The 20,773-nt window shown below is 52.5% G+C and overlaps 1 protein-coding gene across 1 annotated transcript in view; it reads left to right on the top strand.

The window, feature by feature from the left end:
• The window catches only part of GNG7 (G protein subunit gamma 7), a 126,428-nt gene extending 107,097 nt beyond the window's left edge, over positions 1 to 19,331 (top strand). Inside the window, exons 3-4 of the mRNA XM_070415749.1 lie at positions 11,390 to 11,506; positions 15,786 to 19,331. Of these exons, the coding sequence (XP_070271850.1) occupies positions 11,426 to 11,506; positions 15,786 to 15,911 (207 nt within the window). The 5' untranslated portion in view covers positions 11,390 to 11,425 and the 3' untranslated portion in view covers positions 15,912 to 19,331. The remainder of the gene's footprint in view (positions 1 to 11,389; positions 11,507 to 15,785) is intronic.
• Positions 19,332 to 20,773: the final 1,442 nt, after the last annotated feature.

Genomic DNA, 20,773 nt, shown 5'->3' with positions numbered 1-20,773 from the left:
GTAATACTGAGAACTCCAGTCACTGGAATTGAATCACCAAAATAGTGTAATAAAAAACAGCACTCTAAAATTGTTACGGCGGACGCACAGAACATTGTGGATAAACTGGTTGGAGAATGCGACGAACTGGTGTGTTCCAAAGGCTTTTCACTTCCTGTTTTCCACGGGAACTTTCTCATTATTTCATCAAGTGCCTCTCCTTCCGCATCTTTTATTTGTTTGTTTTCAGTCCTTCTCAAGGTCACCTGCTTTTAATCTGGGATTGTTTTTCTCTAATATCCTTTTATTTTACCTTTAATAAGGTAGGGCAGCTAGTGATAAAGTCTGTTCGTTGTTAAAAATGTCTCTCTTTTGCCCTAGCCAGTCAAGGGCACGTACCACGGTTGCAGGCTCCTCCCGGGGCCCTGGTTGGGGCACCTGCAGGAGGCAACCAATCAATGTATTTATCTCACGTCGATATTTCTCTCTGTCTTTCCCTCTCCCACTCTCTCTTAAAATCAATGGAAAAATATCCTCAGGTGAGGATTTAAAAAATAATCTCTTATTTACTTTTTTATTTTTGGATTTAGACATAGGTAAAATTTTTTAATAAATATTTTTTATTGTTGACAGTATTGTAGATGTCCCTGCTTCCTCCCCTCACCCCCGCCTTGAAAATGTCTTTTCCCCTCGTTCTTGAAGCTTGTTTTCAGCAGGTTTGTTTGTTTGTTTTGATTTTATTAAGGTATAATTCCTATTTAGTAAAATGAACAGATCTTAACTGTACAGTTTAATGAATTTTGACAAATATATACATCTGTGTACACCAACTCCTCGAACAAGATACGTAACATGTCTAATGTCTGTCTTCTTTTGCTTAACAAAATACTTTTGAAATTCACACATGTGACTCTATCTATCAGTACATCATTCTTTTTTTTTTTATTAAATATATTTTATTGATTTTTTACAGAGAGGAAGGGAGAGGGATAGAGAGTTAGAAACATTGATGAGAGAGAAACATCGATCAGCTGCCTCCTGCACACCCCCTACTGGGGATGTGCCTGCAACCAAGGTACATGCCCTTGATCGGAATCGAACCTGGGACTCTTCAGTCCGCAGGCCGATCCTCTATCCAGTGAGCCAAACTGGCCAGGGCACATCATTCTTTCTTATTGTGCAGTCATAGTCCATGGTACGAATGACCACAGTTTATTCATTCTCTTGTTGATAGGCATTTGTGTGGTTTCCAATTTTTGCTATTATAAATATAAAGACATACAAACATCTTGTGCAAGTATTTTTGTGAAAATACACTCTTATGTATCTTGGGTAAATCCCAAGGAGTGGAATTGTGGGTCATAGGTTAAGTATGTGTGTAGCCTTATAAGAAACTGCTAAACTTGTTTCCCAGAGTGATTGTACTATTTCACACTCCCATCAGCATTTCTGCATCCTCCCCAATACCTAGTATTGATGGCCTTTTTAATTTTTGCCACTCTGTTAGTTATGAATCAGTCTCTCATATCTCTCATTGTGGTTTTTATTTCTATTTCCCTGATGGCTAGTCATTGAGCATCTTTTTTTTTTTTTTTTGTTAATCCTCTCCCCAGAATATCTTTCCATTGATTTTTAGAGAGAGTGGGAGGGAGGGGGAGAGACAGAAAGAGAGAAACATCAATGTGAGAGAGATACATCGGTTGGTTGCAGGTGCACCCTAAACCAGGGTCAGGGATCGCGTCTGCAACCGAGGTGCATACATTTTCTTAACTGAAATTGAACCCGGTATCCTTCAGTCCATGGGCTGACGCTCTGTCCACTGAGCCAAACTAGCTAGGGCTCATTGAGCATCTTTTTATATGCTTAATGGCCATTTCTCTGTTGGTTTCTAAGATCCTGCCTGAGGGTGTAGAGCTTGTGGAATCTGTGGCTTGCGGTCTTTTTTTTTTTTCTTATCAGTTTTGGGAAATTTATCTATTCAAAGATTTCTTCTGTCCTGTTCTCTCTCTCCTTCTTCCAGACTTCCACTTACCTGTGTATCAGACTTTATTGCATCCTCTGCATTTGCCTTCTCTGCTGTGGTTCCTTTCCCTTTGTGCCTCCTTGCTTCATTCTGTATATTTCCCCCTGAACTACCTTCCAGTGCACTCATTTTCTCTTTAGCTGTCGTCAGTGATACTATTTACTCCATTGTGGTTTTGTGGGGTTTTTTTTACAAGTGTGCACATGACGTATTTCCAAAGATTATTTCCCATAGTAAGGTTTTAAAAATAGAAAGTAGCCAGAACCGGTTTGGCTTGGTGGATGGAGCGTCGGCCTGTGGACTCAAGGGTCGCAGGTTCGATTCCGGTCAAGGGCATGTACCTTGGTTGCGGGCACATCCCCAGTGGGAGGTGTGCAGGAGGCAGCTGGTCAATGTTTCTCTCTCATCGATGTTTCTAACTCTCTATCCCTCTCCCTTCCTCTCTGTAAAAAATCAATAAAAATATATATTTTTTTTAAAAGAAAGTAAACATAAGTATTCTGTGGGACTATGTTCAAGGATTGACAGATTTGGGGGAGAAACTCTTTATGTACTCTACAATACAGGTGTCCCAAAAATGTATCAACACTTTGAATAATTATGAATTCCAATCGGTCAAATCTGAAAAGAAAGAAACATTAATTGAGCTACCAGCTGTTCAGTGTGTGTACATTTTGGGACACCCTGTGTATATATACTCAGGACAAAAGCAAACATTATAAAAAGTATAAAAATAGACAAAAAGATATAAATTCAACATATTTTGGTTGAAATTTTAAGAGTTTTTTTCCTTCTCTTTCCCCTTTACTTCAAAAGTTATAAACACTTCGAAGCAGCATGTATTGTTGCACTCTTGACGTTTTGTTGTACAGTTAATGAACTCGAGAGTCCAGATGACCAGTCCTCATCTATTTGGTCTTCCCATTCTTTTGTTTCTTCTTTGATTAACAAAGGTTTTCTTAGACTGGAGTATGATAGAACCGGCGTTAGCTGATGACAACAGAGCTATCTAGCTTTTCAACAAGAAAGTTACAAATATTTCACATTTTTCCAAATTCAGTGAATGTGAAACAGACCTCTGCTTCCATGTGATCAGCATTTCCCACTCTTCTGCCACCCTTTGTCACTGTTACAGTTTCTGCCAGTCTTGATGTGGCTTCTTCTTTATATCCTTAGTCTTAGGACTTCTGTTCAGCTAGATGTCAGATGTTCTGCATTACAGCTGTTGTGTAATTTAGTTGTAATGTTTGCAGTTGTGGGAAGCTCCAGGTCCTGTGTTTGCCTGCACTGCCTGTTGACTGGACTCCCCAGTGTATTCTTACATTTCAGATACTAGCACTTTCTACACGTCCATGGGTTCTTTCTTCTACAGTTTCCAATTCCCTGCTAAAATCCCCATCTCACCCATGTATCTCTTTGAACATAATTAACACAATTATTTTAAAGTCTCTACCAGCTCCCATGCAGAGAGCCCCTGGAGCCTGTTTGCGTTGCCCACTGTTGCTGTTGATTTGTGTTCGTGGTCTTGTCTCGGCGTGTGCCTGTTATTTCTCACTGTGTGCTGCACATTGCGATTGCAGACTTGTTTGTAGGAATCAGTTGAAGCCTAAGATGATGGTGTTATCCACTGGAGAGGATTTATATCTACCTCTGCCCAGCACCTAGGGCCGCGAGCCGCCTAAGGCACCTCAACCCAATATCAGGCGCTGAGATTATTCAAAACTAAACTACAGCCGCTGTCAGTGCCTGTCTACTTCCTGTGTACCCTTGTGCTCAGAGTGTAGCACTTTGTTGTCCCAGTTCATACCAAGGGAGGTTCACCAAGCTCTCTCGGCCCGGGATCTCGGCCTCCATGCCCCAGCCTCGCGAGGCTAATAGAGGTATTGCTGAGCCTCTCAGCAAATCCTCCACTCACGAAAAAGTAACCTCAAAAGCCAGTATCTTGGGTGTCCATCTTCCCCCCGGAGCCTGACAAGTAATTCTTCACCATCTTAATAGCCCGAGAGCACCTTCAAGCAGCTGTTTCTCTGTCCTGTCCAGCTTCTCTGGTTGCCCTCAGCAGGAGCCTGTCCGTGTTAGCCAGCTCACTCACTGCTGTGCGTGCTGAAATCTACAGGCACAGATTTTTTAAAATTTATTTATTCATTTTTAATATATTTGTATTGATTTCAGAGAGGAAGGGAGATGGAGAGAAAGATAGAAACATCAATGATGAGAATCATTGATCTGCTGCCTCCTGCACGCCCCCCACTAGGTACCGAGCCCGCAACCCAGGCATGTGCTCTTGGCCGGAATTGAACCTGGGACCCGTTAGTCCACAGGCCGACGCTCTATCCACTGAGCCAGACCGGCTAGGGGCAGACACAGATTTTTATCTAAAGTCCAGGTGGCTTAGGAGGAGGCCATGAATGTCACTCGTCCTGATCTCAGAGCCACAGAATGACACACCGGGACCGTTCTCAGCTTTCAGAACAACCCTGTTATGTTCTGGTTGGAGAAGTTAAGACCCAGGTCAGGGCAGACCCAAGCTCCCACTTCCAGACACGCCCTGCATGTGGGATCTTCAGGAACCAGGCCTGCCTCTGCCCCGGGGAATGAGGTCCCTGGAAATAGCCCTACTTCTTCCGGAAACTTCCAGGAGAAACTTGCAACTCGGGGTCACCAGCAGCTAAAACACATCTAAGTGTGTCCAGAAATGACATGGAGCGGACTTGGGTGTGGCTGTCATTATGGACCCTGGGAGCTCAGAGCAGAGCTTGAAGGAATCTAGTCTCACCTTACTCTGTGGCTTGGAAGGGAAGGGATTGGCACGATTTGAGTCAAACATGAAAATGGACTCTTAATCCCTGGCTCTCCCACTAGCTTCATCCGTTCTTATTTGTCATATGATCAACTTCAGACTCTGCCTGGTCCCCCCTGAGCAGGTGAGGGGCGTGGCCACCTTGGCGCAGGAAGCTCCTGGAGGAGCGGGATTCCCAAGGGCTTCCAGCAAACCACCCTCCGCATCCGCTGGGCACGGCATCCACATCATCTTGTCTTTCGTTCCATCTCTCCGGCCGTTGTGTTTAGAGCTGGCAGTTTCCACAGGCCCCTGAAAGAGGTCTCTCTCCACAGCTGCCAGTGGGACCTGGCTTGCCAGCAGGGAGGGAGTGTCGCTCTGAGCATTCCAGCAGAGTTCAGAGAGGGGAGGTGACTTTCCCAAAGCCACACAGCTTTGGGGTTGGGGCAGAATTCAGACCTGCTGCTCTCCGTGGCGCTTACACCTTCCACTTCTCTGCTCTTCAGATGAGTCGTTGGTGGAGTGGAGGGAAAGCTCCGGCCCTGTCTGTGGCTTCTAGTCACAGAGGGTTTGGATGCTAAGAAAACTAAACCCCCTTTAAAGCAAGCCTCTGTTTGCATTCAGGACTGTTTCAATTCAAACGGAACCATTTCAGTTCCCCCAGAAAGCTCTTTGCAATTGGCCTAAATGAGCCTCTTGTAGCTGCAGATTTTCTTCTGCTAAGGGAGTTCCGTAAAGGCCTTAAATGCTGCCCCCAGGGAACACTGGGGGTGTCTGGGGACATCTGTGTTTGTCACAACTGGGGGAGCTCCCGGCATGGAGCGGGCAGAGCCAGGGATGCTGCTCATCACCCCACGGACAGCCCCCAGAGAGTGACTCAGCCCCAGTGTCAGCAGTGCTCAAGGGAGAAACTGTTCTAAACTAGTTGTTCCCCCCTTTTGCCATCCCTGCAGCCCCCACTGAAGGAAGCCTTACTCTCTCCATAGTTTTGTGGGTTGTTTGTTGTTGTTTTAAGAGTGAGAGAGCGAGGGGAAGGGAGAGAAAGAGAGAGAAGCATCGAGTTGTTGTTCCACTTATTTATGCATTCATTGGTTGCTTCTTATATGTGTCCTGACCAGGAATCCAGCCTGCAACCTTGGCATACAGGACAACGCTCTAACCATTGAGCTTCTCGGCCAGGGCTCCATGGTTCTGTTTCCTGCTTCTGTGCATTGGAGCCTCATGTCTCAGCTCTGGTCTGTACTGTTTTGAGGGTGACTAGCCTCCCTTTTATCACAGCTTCACAGGCTTACAGGGGGCGGGGCCGCCTCACAGTCCTGCCTCTGAGACATGAGCATGTTCAGTTCTTCTGTGCAGTCAGGTTCCACCTGCTGTGACTTCCGAGCCCTTCCCTGGGAGGCCAGCCAGGGCCTGGTGGCATTTGTCAAGGTTCTATTTTTAGGCCAACCTCACCCCACGTCTTGCCCTCAGGCTCACCAGGCCTGAGCCAGCCTCTCCGCAGAGGCTGAGCCCAGAGTTGAGAACGTGACTTGCCGCTGCCAGCCGCTCTGACCACCTCGCCCCTCCCTCCCAGAGCAGCCTGCCCCGCCCCCAGCTTCCCAAGGCCCTGCCCGCCGCTAGGGCCTTGGAGGCTCTGCTGGGCTGGCAGGCCCTGCCAAGTCAGGGGCCCGCTTGGTCACATACCTCCTGTGAGAGGCAGCTGGGGAGGCGTGTTCCCCACGCTGACTCAGCAGGCTCCTGTTCTGCCAGCCTTGGTCTCATCCCGGAAGGCATGGCTGGCCCAGGAGTCAGTGACTGGCTGTGACACCAGCCCGGACGAGGACTTGAGTCTGCGACATGGTCTGCGGTAACTTGTGTCTGCTACAGCGTCTGGATCTTGGCATCTTGGCACTCTCTCACACACACACACACGTACGCATACATATACACATGCACGCGCACGTGTATACATGTACACATACACAGGTGTGCTCACACGTCGCATATGCACATATGCTGACGCACATGCAACACAAGCGTATGCACATACAAGCATGCATGCTCACATTCACAGATACACACAATACACTCACATACCTACACATGGACACACACTTAGGCATACACATGTACACATACACAGGCAAATGCGTGCACACACATAACTCACACTTACACATGCATACACACACACACACACACACACACACACACACACACCTCTCTGGCTGCTCTCTGGGGCCTGGGTTCTCACAGAGGAGCCTCTCAGGGTACGTACCAGGCACAGAAAGCCGGCACCGCCTCTGGCTTCATGCTCAGGAGGGAGACCACAGCTGGGGTGGCTGCTCGAGGTGCCGGGGGTCCTGGGGTTCTGGTGGACACACTGGACGCCGAGCGGGACTCCCGGCCTTCCAAAGTAAACACTCCCCGGCCACCTCGTTTGTTCTCTGTGCGCATCTATATTTAGCGCTGAGTAATTTAGGTATTTTTGAGCCGAAGCAGGGAGGTTTTCCCTGAGCTGGATGTTTTGTGGCTGCTTTGAAGCTCTCTGCTGAATCAGAGCTCTGGAGGCCCACACATGGGCTCTGTGCGCCCGGGGCAGACACACTCGGGCCTCCTCTGACCCGAAAGGGGGCCGGTGTCTGCGGGACTCGGGGCGCAGGCCATGTGGAGGAGTATGTTTTTTTTAACTTTGGTGGAGATCACTGTAGATTCACATGCAGTTGTAACAAATCAGAAATTCCTTGTAACATTCACTTTGTTTTCCCAAATGCTAATTTCCCCTCTTTCCATTGAATTTATTGGGGTGACATTGGATAATAAAATTATATAGGTTTCAGGTGTACAATTCTATAATACAGTGATGGCGAACCTATGACACGCGTGTCAGAGGTGACACGCGAACTCATTCTTCTGGTTGATTTTTCTTTGTTAAATGGCATTTAAATATATAAAATAAATATCAAAAATATAAATCTTTGTTTTACTATGGCTGCAAATATCAAAAAATTTCTATATGTGACACGGCACCAGAGTTAAGTTAGGGTTTTTCAAAATGCTGACATGCCAAGCTCAAAAGGTTCGCCATCACTGCTATAATACATCACCTGTATATTATATTATATTCTGTGTTCACCACCCCAAGTCGTCTCCTTCTATCACTTTTTATCCCCCTACCCCTTTTTCTACTTCCCTTGACCCCCCCAAATGATAATGTTTTGTCAAAGTCCCTTGTCAATATCACAGCCAGGATTTTGGCATTGATATAGCCCCCTGACCCTATTCAGATTTCTGCGGGGTTTTGTGTATGTATGTTAAGTTCTATGCACGTTTATCACCTGGGCAGGCGCATGGACCCACCAACACCCAAGATAAGCCCCATCTCCAGCGCTACGGAGATCTGGTGTCACCCTTTTCTCCCAGGCCGCAACCCCAACCCAGCCCCAGCAGCCCCCCATCACGCCTTCATCCTCACAACCTTGTCATCTAAAAAATAGCCCATCCATGGCATCATGCAGCTTGTAACCTCTAGGGATCGGCTGTTCACCCAGCAGAACTCTCTGGAGCACCGTCCAAGGCGTGTGGATAAACAGTCCACTCCTTTAGATTCCAAAGAACTTTTCTGAAAATCTGCTTTTAATTTCTGAAGCCACCTGGCCTTCCTGACTTCCAAGCAGACAGTGATGCAGTGCATGGTGACAGAGAGAGAGTGTTAGTTACCTGGTTAGAAGTCGGCCCGGCTGGGGCGGGGACTTCCCAGGACTCTTGAACTTGGATTCTGCACCCTCTACCCAACCCTACCCCTCGGGCGTCCTGGGCACTATTGGGGGGGGAGGGGTGAGCAGCATTCCTGGTCCCCACCCCCCACACCCCCATGCTAAGAGCAACCCAATGTGACAGCCGCAGATGTCCCTGGACATCATCCCAGTGCAGAGCCACACCACTGGGGCCCCCTGGATGAAGGTTGGGTGAAAAGGTAGAGTTTTCACTGCCTTAAGGAACAGAGAAGAATTTGGATAACTGAATTACAAAAACAAGTTAACATCACCCATACATCGCTGGTAGGGATGTAAAATGGTACAGCCACTCTGGAAAACAAGTTGGCATTTGCTTTCAAAATTAAGCCTGCGGCCACACTCCTCAGCACTTACCCCAGAGAAATAGACAGTGTTCACGCGAATGCTGATGGCAGCTTTGCTCGTGATGGCCAAGCTGAGGACTCCGCCCCGCTGTCCTTCCGCGGGTCATGTTAACCAGTGCACAGCCCTGTCCTGGAGCACGACTCGGCCGTGGGAAGGAATGAGCCACAGCTACAAGCAGCGACCAGAGAATGACACCACGTGGAGGGAAGTTACATACCAAACGCTTGCATTTACTTAACATTCTCCAGATGGCAAACTTGTGGAGAAAGAGAACCTATCAGTGGTCGCCAGGGATGGAGGTGGGTGAGGGGACCTGGGTGTGGCCATCTCAGGGCCACAGGAGGGACCTGTGTCTTTCCTGCAGTGGCGCCAGCATCCTGGCTGTGATCTCACTAGTTTGCCACCCTTGGGGGAAACCGGGCAAAGTGCGGGTCTCTCTCTATCGTTTCCTACAACTGCATGGGAATTGACAGGCGTCTCAAATTTTAAAATCTAATTTAAATTCCTAAAAATATTTTGGAAAGACCATGAAAACCATCCCAAATAAGAGCACAGCAGGAATTGTTGGCATAATAAAGGGTGAGCCTTCTTTTGGGTGAGGAAGCTGATGGGGAGGTGCTCTGATTCCCTAAACTGTGACATGTGACACCTGATTCCTAAGGGTGCTGGGGAGACAGGTCCACAGGCAGAATTTGGTGCAGAACAGACAGCATGAGATCTCTCGCCCTGGACCTGAATTAGCGGAAGGTCTTCTGGGGACGGGGGGAGGGTTTATCTGGACTCCTCCACCCACACGAAGTGTGTTACTCCAAGCGCACTATCCACACCCAGGAAACTGTAGGGTCCCCAACATCTGCGTCCGCTCCGGACTTCAGAGGGAACCTATCTAGAAACCGAGTTGTTGCAGATGTAATGAGTTAAGACGAGGTTACACTGAACCCAGTGATTAGTGTTCTTATAAGATGAAAATATGGACACAGACACACAGGCCATGTGACAACAGAGGCAGAGATGGGGGTGATGCAGCCACAAGCCAAGGGGGACACCAAGGACGACCCCCCCCCCCAGGAGAGGCAGGAAGGACCCTCCTGGAGCCCTCAGAGGGAGCATGGCTCTGCATCACCTTGATTTCAGACTCGGCCTCCAGATGTGAGAGAGTGAATTTCCGTTGTTTTAAGCCATCCGGTGGGTGGTTGTCACGGCCACCCCAGGACGCTAGTGGAGGAGCCTGAGTCCCAGCACATCAGAAAGCTCTGGGGACCCTGCAGAGCCAAGCGGGTTCCCTGGGTCTCTGGCAACCACTGTCCCGGAGTTTCTGACATAAATTCTGTCCCCCACCCCCACCCCCCTCAAAGCCACTCCAGAGCAGGGAAGAGCCAGCACGTTCTGCTCTGCCCGGGCCCTGGCAGCAGGGTGTGGAAGCCCAGGTCATGGGCCAGCTGGTTCCAGAGGCAGCCAGGCTGAGGTGTGGGGTGGGCCGGAGAAAGGGCAGAAATCTGAACCGGGCGCCCACAAGCACAGGACCGCCGTCAGCTCAATCCTCAGAGCTATGCCTGGCATGCGGCAAGACATTCTCTGTGAGATTTTACTGAGCAAACAAACGAGTGAATGAAGGAAGGAATGAAATAGCCCCGGCCCTCCCTGGCCGGTTTGGCTCAGCGGATAGAGCATCGGCCTTCAGACTAAACGGTCCCAGTTTTGATTCCAGTCAGGAGCACATGCCCAGGTTGTGGGCTCGATCCCCAGTAAGGGGAATGCAGGAGGCAGCCAATCAATGATTCTCTCTCATCATTGATGTTTCTATCTCTCTCTCTCTCTCCCTCTCCCTTCCTCTCTGAAATCAATAAAAATATATTTTTAAAAAAAATAAAAAAGAATTTTAAAAGCCACTAAAAAAAAAAGAGAGAGAGAGGGGGTGATACCTCAGGTGTGCCCGGTGATCTGCCTCAGACAGCCCAGGGGTCTCAGCCAGGGCGCTCTGCCCCTCAGGGGAGACTGAGCCAAGTCTGGTAACAAATGCAGTCATCCCGACTGGGCGTGCTCCTGGCATCAGGAGGGTGGGGCCAGGGCTGCTGCTCAACACCCTGCAGGGCCCAGGATGGCCCCACCCCAGAGAGTGAGCCAGCCCCACTTCCAGAGACCCTGGGGAAGGAGCAGGGCCCGAGGAAACTGGTACTTTTTCCGGCCGAGTCCCTCACCTGGAGCCGACCAGGAGTCATGCATTGGTTTCATGAACTCCTGGGAACCCCTGATGGTCACAACCAGAGATTGGCCACAGGAGGGAAGTGGGCAAAGAGGGGTTCAGCCGGGCCTCCGCGTACGACCTGAGGACACAGACAATGTGGCCAATCCCCAGAATGGAGCTGCAGGGTCGGGGGCCATGTGGCCAGAGAACTCCCAGAATGGGGGGTGTCCTGCCTCTCCATCCTCAGCTGCATGAGGTCCTGGGGCCTCCCAGCCGGCTCACACTGTCTGCTTCCCCCACAGCTATCTGGACGACAGGGCCAGAGCTGATGGCAGACCATGTCAGCCACTAACAACATCGCCCAGGCCCGAAAACTGGTGGAGCAGCTCCGCATCGAAGCCGGGATCCAGCGTATCAAGGTGAGCAGGGCAGGAGAGGACAAGGGAGAGACACACAGGCCGGGGGTGGGGGGAGTTATAGGGGGAGACCCATGGCCCACAGCGGCAGGAGGATGGGCTGGCCCTGCAGCTGTGCCTTTCGCTGTGCAACCTCAGGCCACCCAATCTCTCTAAGCCTCCGTTTCCTCAGTAGAAACACACAGCTGATAGAAAGCCACCCCGGGGGTTGTGGTGATCCCATTGCCACAGCGATTTATAAACACTGACCTCGCCGCCAGCCCCTGGGGTCCTGCCTTGGAAGCCCCAGTGAGGCCACCTCAGGCCCTGCCGGAGGACCAGCATGAGGCAGGCATTCTCTCTCTTCTGTCTCCTCATCTCCCTCGTTACAAGAGGCAGATAGGAGAGACCGAGCTTCTCACCGCCTGCTTTCTTCACCTCTGCGCTGTGTGAAGTTTTTGAAATAAGCATGTTTGCTTTCTATGCTAAAAAAAGAAAAAGGACAAGCAGTTTCTGTTCACAGACACTTAACCCATCGGGGACCAGAAACACGCAGAGCAAAATAAAAGAGTGCAGCATTGCACCGTCAGCTCTGCAGACGGAGATTTAAAAAAATAAAGATTTGCATAACATCCAGTTAACCATATATTTTGAAGTGCACGATTCCGTGGCCTTGGGTGCATTCACAATGTGCAACCATCCCCTCCGTCTAGTTCCAGAACGGCCCATCACCCCAAAAAGGAACCCTGTCCCCCTTAGCAGTCACCCTCATCCCCCTCCACAACCCCTGACAACCAGCAGCCCACTTCCTGTCTCTGTGGATGTGCCTGTTCTGGGCATTTCACATAAACGGACTCACACACTGTGTGGCCTTTTGTGTCTGGCTGCTCGCACTGAACATCAAGGTTCATTCCTGTTGGAGTGAGTGTCGGTGCCTCACTCCTTTTCATGGCTGAGTCATGCTCCAGCGTGTGGGTGGACACATTGTGTTTGTGTAGATGAATGGTCAGTCTGAGGGGACATCAGGACAACATCCAGGGCACACAGGCTGCCTCCTTTCCAAGGACATGGACCGACGGGCTGCACATAAGGAAGGTGCCTGACCTTTTCAAAGGCCCCGTCCCACCAAGCCCATGTCCCCTTTGCAAAGGACGGTGAGGTGGCTCCAAGAAGCTGTTTCCTGTCCCAGGCCCCAGCGTGCAGACAGCCTGGTGAGTCCCAGGGAGTCTCCATCTAGAAGGCCCAGTGCTTTGTGCTTCTGGATTAGCCCTGCTCCAGCTACCTAGTGGTTAGTCAGGGATCGCCAGAGAAATAGAACCAACAGAACATGTGTACATATCTATAGAGATAGAGATAGAGATAGAGATATATAAAGAGAGATGCATTTTAAGGACTTGGCTCATGCCATCGCAGGGGCTGGCAAGTGTGAAGTCTGCAGGGCAGGCCCACAGGCTTAAGCCCACGGAAGAGTCAGTGTTGCAGCTCGAGTGCCAAGGCCGTCTGGAGACAGAATTCTCTCTTCTGTGCAGGGACCTCAGTCTTTCCTCTTAAGGCCTTCAGCTGATGAGTTGCAGCCCACCTACGTTAGAGAGGTTAATCGGCTCCACTCCAAGCCGACGGCTGTAAATGTTATCTATGAAGTATGTTCACAGAGACATCTAGAGTGGCATGAGGTGAAACACAAAACCAACCACAGGACCAGCCCACGTGTTTGTTCAGACTCGCCGTCCTGAGCATCTGTCATGCCCCCGTCGCTGCTGCTGGTCTCGGGGATTCATTAGGAGGCGATGGCCGGGCCAGGCGCAGGCAGACTCGCACCTGAGGGCCAGGCGGGTGTGGTTTTGATGCCCCCCCCCCGCCCCCCGTGCCTCCACCAGCCAGTGGGAGTGGGGGAGGGCTGCTGCAGGGGGCCGGGGAGTGCCTCCCAGGAGGTGGCTGAATGTTCCAGAACTCTGCACATTCAAAGCATTCCTTCAGGCTGAAGAAAGAGCAGGGCCGGTTGAAGTGGTTTTCCTTTGTGCGTGGTGCCAGCTCCCAGCCTGGTGGAGGGTGATTCATCCCACCCCTTTGATGTTCAGGAGCAGCCCCCCCCCTTTGAAAGTGGGAAGGAGGGGAATCGGGAGGTAACCCACTCCCTCTAGTCCCGCCTGAGGTTCTGCGTCCCCCGCAAAGCGACCGGAACCACAGAGCATCGCCTGGCAGAGCAGAGGTGCCCAGGGTCTGGGTGTGCGGCGGTGCAGTGGCCCCGGCACTGTGGGCAGAGCCTTCCTGTCAACGCCAGGGATGGGCGGGGGGAGGGGGGGCACAAGCTGGAGCCACAGCCTCAGCTATTTTAGGGCCCGGTGACTATTTCTGTCCTCTGGGAGGGGTGCTTTCCAAATAGGACTCTAGAAGCCAAGCTTCATCTGCTCATCAAAGGCAGCTTCCCAACAGTGGCCACTGTCGCTGTCTCCGGGCGGGAGCATGCCCCCGCACAGAGCAGGGGGGTGTCCTTGGCGTTCAGGTGTGCAGTGTTGCAGACCCACCCAGCAGCCCCTGCACGGCTCGTTGCCCTCTGGCCTTACAGGTGAGAAAGCAAGGGGCTGAGAAAGGGAGCCCTATGGGCAGACAGCTCCTGCCCCTGGGATGGGATCCAGGGGCCCACAGACATCCTGTTCACCCTGGCCGAGGGTACCTGCAACCCAGCCCCCCAGCCCTGCGGGGGCAAGCAGAGCGGGATGGCCCCTGCAGCACCCCCCGCCCCCCAAATGCGTGACCCGGAGGAACAGGGCATGTGGTCCAGAGGCACCCTTTGTAGTGACCCTCAGCTCCCCAGATGCTAAATGCCAGGTTTTCCCCATTCAGCCTTCCGGGGACCCTCCCTTTGCCTCCTTCCCCGCTTGGGGGCTCTGATGCAGGTGGTCCTAAGGGTCAGTGCCCTCCCTGGGTCACTGGACCCCAGTGGGTTCAGGGTGCACAGGTAGGAAATGCAGACAGGCTGGTGTTGTGCCCCTCGATCATGCCGATGTCCAAGCAGGGGTCTCACTGCTCAGTCCTTCCTCGGGTGGGATGGCGTCTTAGTGACTCCTAAAGAGGCTGCATCTCATTCTGACCTTTTCTGTTCAAAATCTGGGCAACTCCTGTTGTAGGAGGCACAGGCCTTCTTTTTCAATCTTTTAATAATTGTGGTAAAATACACAACATAGCCTGGTCGGCATGGCTCAGTGGTTGAGCATCGACCTGAGAACCAGGAGGTCATGGTTCCATCCCGGTCAGGGCACATGCCTGGGTTGTAGGCTCGATCCCCAGTTCCAGGGCATGCAGGAGACAATCAATGATTCTCTCTCATCATTAATGTTTCTATCTCTCTCCCTCTCCCTTCCTCTCTGAAATCAATAAAAATATTTTTTAAGAATACACAATCTAAACTTTATCATTAGTGGTATCCTATATAATAAAGAGGTGATATGCAAATTAACCCTCATGCCCTCACAAGATGGCTGCCTATAACCAGGCCAGCAGGGAGGTTAGTGAGGGACGACCAAACAACTGAACAGCAGGCTGTGTAGGACGACCAGGCTGGCGGGGGGGTCATGACGGGCAACCAGGCCTGCAGGGGGCACAGTTAGGGGCGATCAGGCTGGCAGGGGAGGGCAGTTAAGGGCGACCAGGCAGGCAGGCAGGTGAGCAATTAGGAGCCAGTGGTCCAGGATTGTGAGAGGGATGTCCGACTGCTGGCTTAGGCCCAATCCCCAGGATCGGGCCTAATCCGGCAGTCGGACATCCCCCAAGGGGTCCTGGATTGGAGAGGGTGCAGGCTGGGCTGAGGGGACCCCCCACACACACACAGATTTCGTGCACCGGGCCTCTCGTTTAGTATATTTGGTGCTGTGCAGTCATCACCTCTATCCAATTCCAAATCATTTCATCATTACAGACAGAAACCTCGTCCCCATCAGTAATTACCCTCCATCCCCTCCCCCAGCCCCTGGCAACCACTGAATTCACTTCCTGTCTCTGTGGATGTGCCTGTTCTGGGCATTTCACATAAATAGAATCACACACTGTGTGGCCTTCTGTGCCTGGCTTCTCTCACTGAGCATCACGTGTTCGAGGTTCATCTATGTTGTAGCGGGTGTCAGTGGCTCGCTCCTTTTCATGGCTGAGTCATACTCCAGTGTGTGCAGGGACACGTTGTGTTTGTCCGTCATTAGCTGGTGACACTTGGGCAGTGTCCACCTTTCGGCCGTGGTGAATGTGCTGCTGTGAACACACATGAATCAGCCTCTGACCTTTTCTCTCTCGTCCTTGTGCCCACGCTCAGGTCTCCAAGGCCTCATCAGAACTCATGAGCTACTGCGAGCAGCATGCCCGGAACGACCCCCTGCTGGTCGGAGTCCCTGCCTCCGAGAACCCCTTCAAGGACAAGAAGCCTTGTGTCATTCTATAGCTCGGTTTTCTCCTGTGTTTTCTCGCTGTGTGTCTCTCTCTCCCTCTCTCTCTTTCTCTCCCCAAAGCCCTTCTTTCTCTCTCTCTGTCAGGGCGTCATTCAGTACGTAGTCAAAGCAAAGCATTTTGGGTCCCTGGAACTTTTAATGCCAAAAGAAATGTAAAACGTTGCCACCGCCCAGATGGAGTAAACGTACCCGCTGGGTAACGCTGGGTTTTCAGACTGAGGCGCACAGACCGCAGGGCCTGGCCGAGAGATGGGTGCTGGCTGCACAACTCCTTCCACTTAGGGAGAACTGAGAGGCCCAAACGATGTGGTCGCTGTATTTTTAAACTCTCACTTGCCATTTGAGCTGTGGTCCAGAGCCACGCTGGTCAGAGAAGGGACTGGAAGGGGGCGCTGGCCGCTGGTCCCGGGGGACCAGGGCGACCTGGCCGGCTGGCCGTCCTCACACAATTGGCCACTTGTAAAAAAAAAAACTTCTGCTACAGTGCTGCTGCTTTTTTAAAGCAGAGTGAGATTTGGGGGTTGGGGGCTATAATGAACTTTTCAGGAAAAATCTTATCATTGAAAAGGTTGTGACTCTGTACTGCTAAAGCCGGGTTTTCACGGCCGAACGCTCAGCCAAGCGGTGCTCTGTAATAATGCCAAGTGGATCTGAGGGGCCCGGAGGGGGCTTGGCCTGGGAAACGCACCCTGGTCCCCTGTGTCGCCGAGCGTCGCCCTGCTGTGTGGCACGGGTTTGGCATGTGTCACTGGCCAGCCACGCCTGACCCGCCCTCCCTGGAGACCCCGCCCGCCCGCCCCGGGAAGGGGTTTTCAGCCGCTTGCCCTGGTCCCTGGAGTGGCCGGCCGGGCTTCATTCTGTTTTAAGCACCTGACATTGATGTGGGCGAGTAGAAGCTGCGATCATACTAGGCTCTTCAGGGTTTTCTGTTTTATTTTGGTTTTCTCCACTTTCACTTGTCGCCATGGCCACTATTCAGAGCTGCAGCCTGGCGGGCAGGACCGCGGGCGGGGTGACATGGTCTGGAGTAGCTGGGAGGCCTCGGAGCTCTCTGCTTGCTTCCACACCCTCAGACCCAGAACTCTGGCTGGAGGAAGTGAGAGGCACAAAGTACAGCTCCTCACTCTCCCCAGCAGCCTGGGAAATGTGGCCTGTCATGGAGTCCCAGCTTGGGAACGGGGGTTGGGGGGCTTTTTTTAAATCACTTTTTCCTCTGTTACGACATGGACAGTTAAAGGAATAAGAGGATGGGGCCCCCTCCTCCCCTGCCAGTGCCACCCATGGCTGCCAGGACCCCATACAGCCTTGAACTCAGGGGTTCCCGCCTGCCCCGTGAGGGGGCCAGAGGCAAACTGTGGGAAGAAAGGAGCCCAGCGCTGCCCCTGTGGCCCCAATGGACGTCAGCGCCTGAGGCCGCGCCAGCGGGGTCCTGGACAGCCGCCAGGCCCAGGCCTCACCTCACAACCGGGGCCAAGGGCCAATCCTGCGGAGCTAAGAAGGCCCCGGGGTGACCCTCCATCAGCTCCCACAGGGTGCAGGCCGGGCTGGCTCTCTCCCCGGCGCCCAGCTCTCCCCAGCCGGTCTGGGAGCATCAGGGGCATTGGGGAGCCCGGCACTTCCGGACCTGCCGTTGGTCAGGAAAAGCCGTGAGGGAGCCATACTGCCGCCACCTGTCACTGTGCAGGAAGCCTGTGCCCGGAGCCTCACTGTCCCCAGCACCGCGTTCTAGGGCCCAGTGGGAATGACCCCCGAGGGCAGGGAGCGGCCGCAGAGCGAGACATGCCCCTCCCGCCAGCCATCTGGTGACTGGTGACCTGTGCGCCCCCTTTGCTCTGTGACAGAAGCCTTAACCCCCTGAGCCTGCGAGAGGTCCCTGCACGCCCATCCTCCTTCCTGGGCCCTCCACTGTCTGGCCACCGGGCCCCAGAGAGGACAGGAGGCCCCATCTCACCCAGGGGCCCAGACCTCCCCTTTCTCTGCGCCCCCTGCCTGCCGGTCATCTAAGCCCTGCCCCACCATGTGTCCCGGACCCCAGGACTCCAGAGGAGCAGGTGGGCAGCAGAGCCGAGGGCCCTGGCTGCGGGAGGGGGGGTTGAACCCGAGTTCGTAGCTCCACAGCCTGCTATGGGCTCAGCCTGCCAACATGTTCTGCACCCCACCCCCCTCACCCCCAGCCCTGAAGCAAACTCCAGCCTGGGCCTGGGGAGGCTTCTGATCCAGAAAACCTAGGGTCTGAGTGGTCTGGGTAAACGGAGGCCCAGCAAGGTGAGGACAGTCAGTTTCCCGCCCTATTGCCCTACCTGCTCAGGTGCCCACAACCTCCGACCCCAAGGAGGTGGCCATCGGCAGGAGTCCCACTGTGGTTTTCGTTCGAGCTGAGAAAAAAAAACAAAGCTCCTTTTTTAAATTTAGAGTAAATCTCGCTGTCCATAGTTTCCCTAAAGCAGCAGGGCACTCACAGCAACATAAGCTGCTGTGCTGTCCTGACACAAGCATCCGCCGTGGAAACATGGCTTTCAAGGCGTTTGGGGCCTGGAAGTGCCCCCTGCGTCAGGGAGCAGCACCGGCCTTGGGGAAACCAGCATCTCCAACTGTGTGTGTGTGGGGGGGGGGCGGGGGGGGGGGCGGCGGCGGGAGACGCAGAATCAAGGACGCAGACACAGAAGGCAGGCGTGAGGGTGTGAAGTCTCTTCTGCAGTCAGTGGTTCAGTGTTTCCAGTGGCCAGCGCTCCTGGCCTGGCCAAGCCGCTGTTCTACACCCCCCCCCCCCCCCCCCCCCCAGGAAGGAGCTAGACCACCCACCCTGCCCCATCCTCCCAAAAGTGACTCCCAGGCCAAGAATGAAGTGACTCGGTTGTGACCTCCAGCCCCAGGGGATGTAAACCCGCTGGGCTGGGCGGAAGGGGCTGCCTTTCAGGCTTTGATGTCCCTGCCACTGGGCCAGGACCGCCCTGGGCCTCCAGGCAGCTCATCGTCTGGTGAGGAGCCCCCCTGCCCGTGCTCTGGGCCGCAGGACAGGGCCCTTGGTGTCTCACACTCTCACCCCAGGGGCAGTTTCTGGCCCAAGTGGAGCCACCGAAAGACACCCCTCCTTCAAGAGCACTTGTGAAAAGCCAGCCTGCCCCGTCCCCTGAAAACAAGCCATATGTCCGTCACCCACCCTCTTCCTCTGTCCAGGGAGCCCATTCCCAAACGTTGTGACAACTTGCTCCTGGTCTGAGAAGCAAGCTGTGGCTCTGCTGGGTTCTACCCCATCTGCCTTCGGATGGCTCGTGGTTTTTATTTCTGATTAAAAAAAAAAAAAACTCCAGGTGTGTCACACCCACTTTCTCGCAGTATTTTAATATTGTGTGCAATTGTCAATACAAAGTGAGTTAATCCACAATAAAAAGGCTCACTGCTCCTTGTCTCCAGTCTGGTCCCTTCCTTCGCTCCCTGGCCACTGGGAGGGTGGGGCTGCCCGCATTGTGCCCCCCCCCGCCCCCCCCCCGCCCCCCGCACCTGCACCAGGAAGAGGCACCCGGCTGGAACCCACTCCAGGCAGCAGTGTCACCAGTGGCCTCCGCGTTGATGGGCTTGTGATCTGTAGCTAGAAAATGTAGGAGAAAGGCTGTGTGCATGAGCCATGTGCCCACGGATTGGGAGTGTTTGTCTGGCATGGCCCTTCGAAAGGCTCAGAGCCTAGGAAGATCTTTTTTTTTTTTTTTTTTTAATATATTTTATTGATTTTTTACAGAGAGGAAGGGAGAGGGATAGAGAGTTAGAAACATCGATGAGAGAGAAACATCGATCAGCTGCCTCCTGCACACTCCCCACTGGGGATGTGCCCACAACCCAGGTACATGCCTTTGACCGGAATCAAACCTGGGACCCTTGAGTGCACAGGCCGACGCTCTATCCACTGAGCCAAACCGGTTAGGGCAAGCCTGGGAAGATCTTAATCTCACCCCCACTCGCCAGTCACCCAGAAACCACCCCGACCACCAGAGACTCCAAGGAAGACCAGTGAGCGGTGGCCCAACCCACCTCACACCGTAAAGAGTTACCATTTTAATAATAAATCTGCAGGTGGGTGGTTCTGACCACTAAGGAGAGAAGCACTTTCTCTGTATAAAACATTAGTAAATTCAACTACATAAAAATCATCCCTTGTGTATCAAAAATTGTAAGATTAAAAGCAGTTCAGAACCCAACAAAATTATCACATGACCCAGCAGCCCCGTTTCTAGGTGTGTGCACACAAAAGCATTGAAAGCAGGGACCCAGGAGGGATTTACACGCCCGTGTTCACAGCAGCATGATGCACAACAGCCGGAAGGCGGACACCACCCACATGTCCAAGGGTGGCTGAATGGATCTACACCCTGTGGCCCTTCCACACACGAGTATTTTTCAGCCTTAAGAGGACATTCTGACACCAGCTGCCATATAGGTGAGCCTGAGGACATGACGCTCAGGGAAATAGGACAAATACTGTGTGATTCCTCCGAGAGGTCCCGGGAGGAGTCAAGTTCATAGACAGAAAGATGGCGGGAGCCAGGACTGGAGGAAGGGGTGGGGGATCAGGGTTTAGCGGGGACAGGGTGTCTGTGTGGGAAGATGAGAACGTGCTGGTGGTGGACGGTGGAGATAGTCACATGACACAGTGAGTGCACATCACACCGCGGAATGTGCACTTAATGGTTAAAATGCTAAATGTTATGTATATTTTACCAGAAACAAAACAAACAAAAGACCACCTTCCCCAACACTCACCTGAGGCCTCAAATGTAAAAGATTGGCCTTGCTGAGGGCGCGGGGCAGCCTGGACTCGCAGCTTACTGGTGATGGTGAGAAACGCTAGCACCACTTTGGG

The sequence above is a fragment of the Myotis yumanensis genome, unplaced genomic scaffold (genome assembly GCF_028538775.1).
Source record: "Myotis yumanensis isolate MYYU_CA2020_CCGP unplaced genomic scaffold, mMyoYum1.0.hap1 SCAF_5, whole genome shotgun sequence".
Taxonomy (NCBI): Eukaryota; Metazoa; Chordata; class Mammalia; order Chiroptera; family Vespertilionidae; genus Myotis; species Myotis yumanensis.
This window is presented reverse-complemented; position numbering and strand designations above follow the sequence as displayed.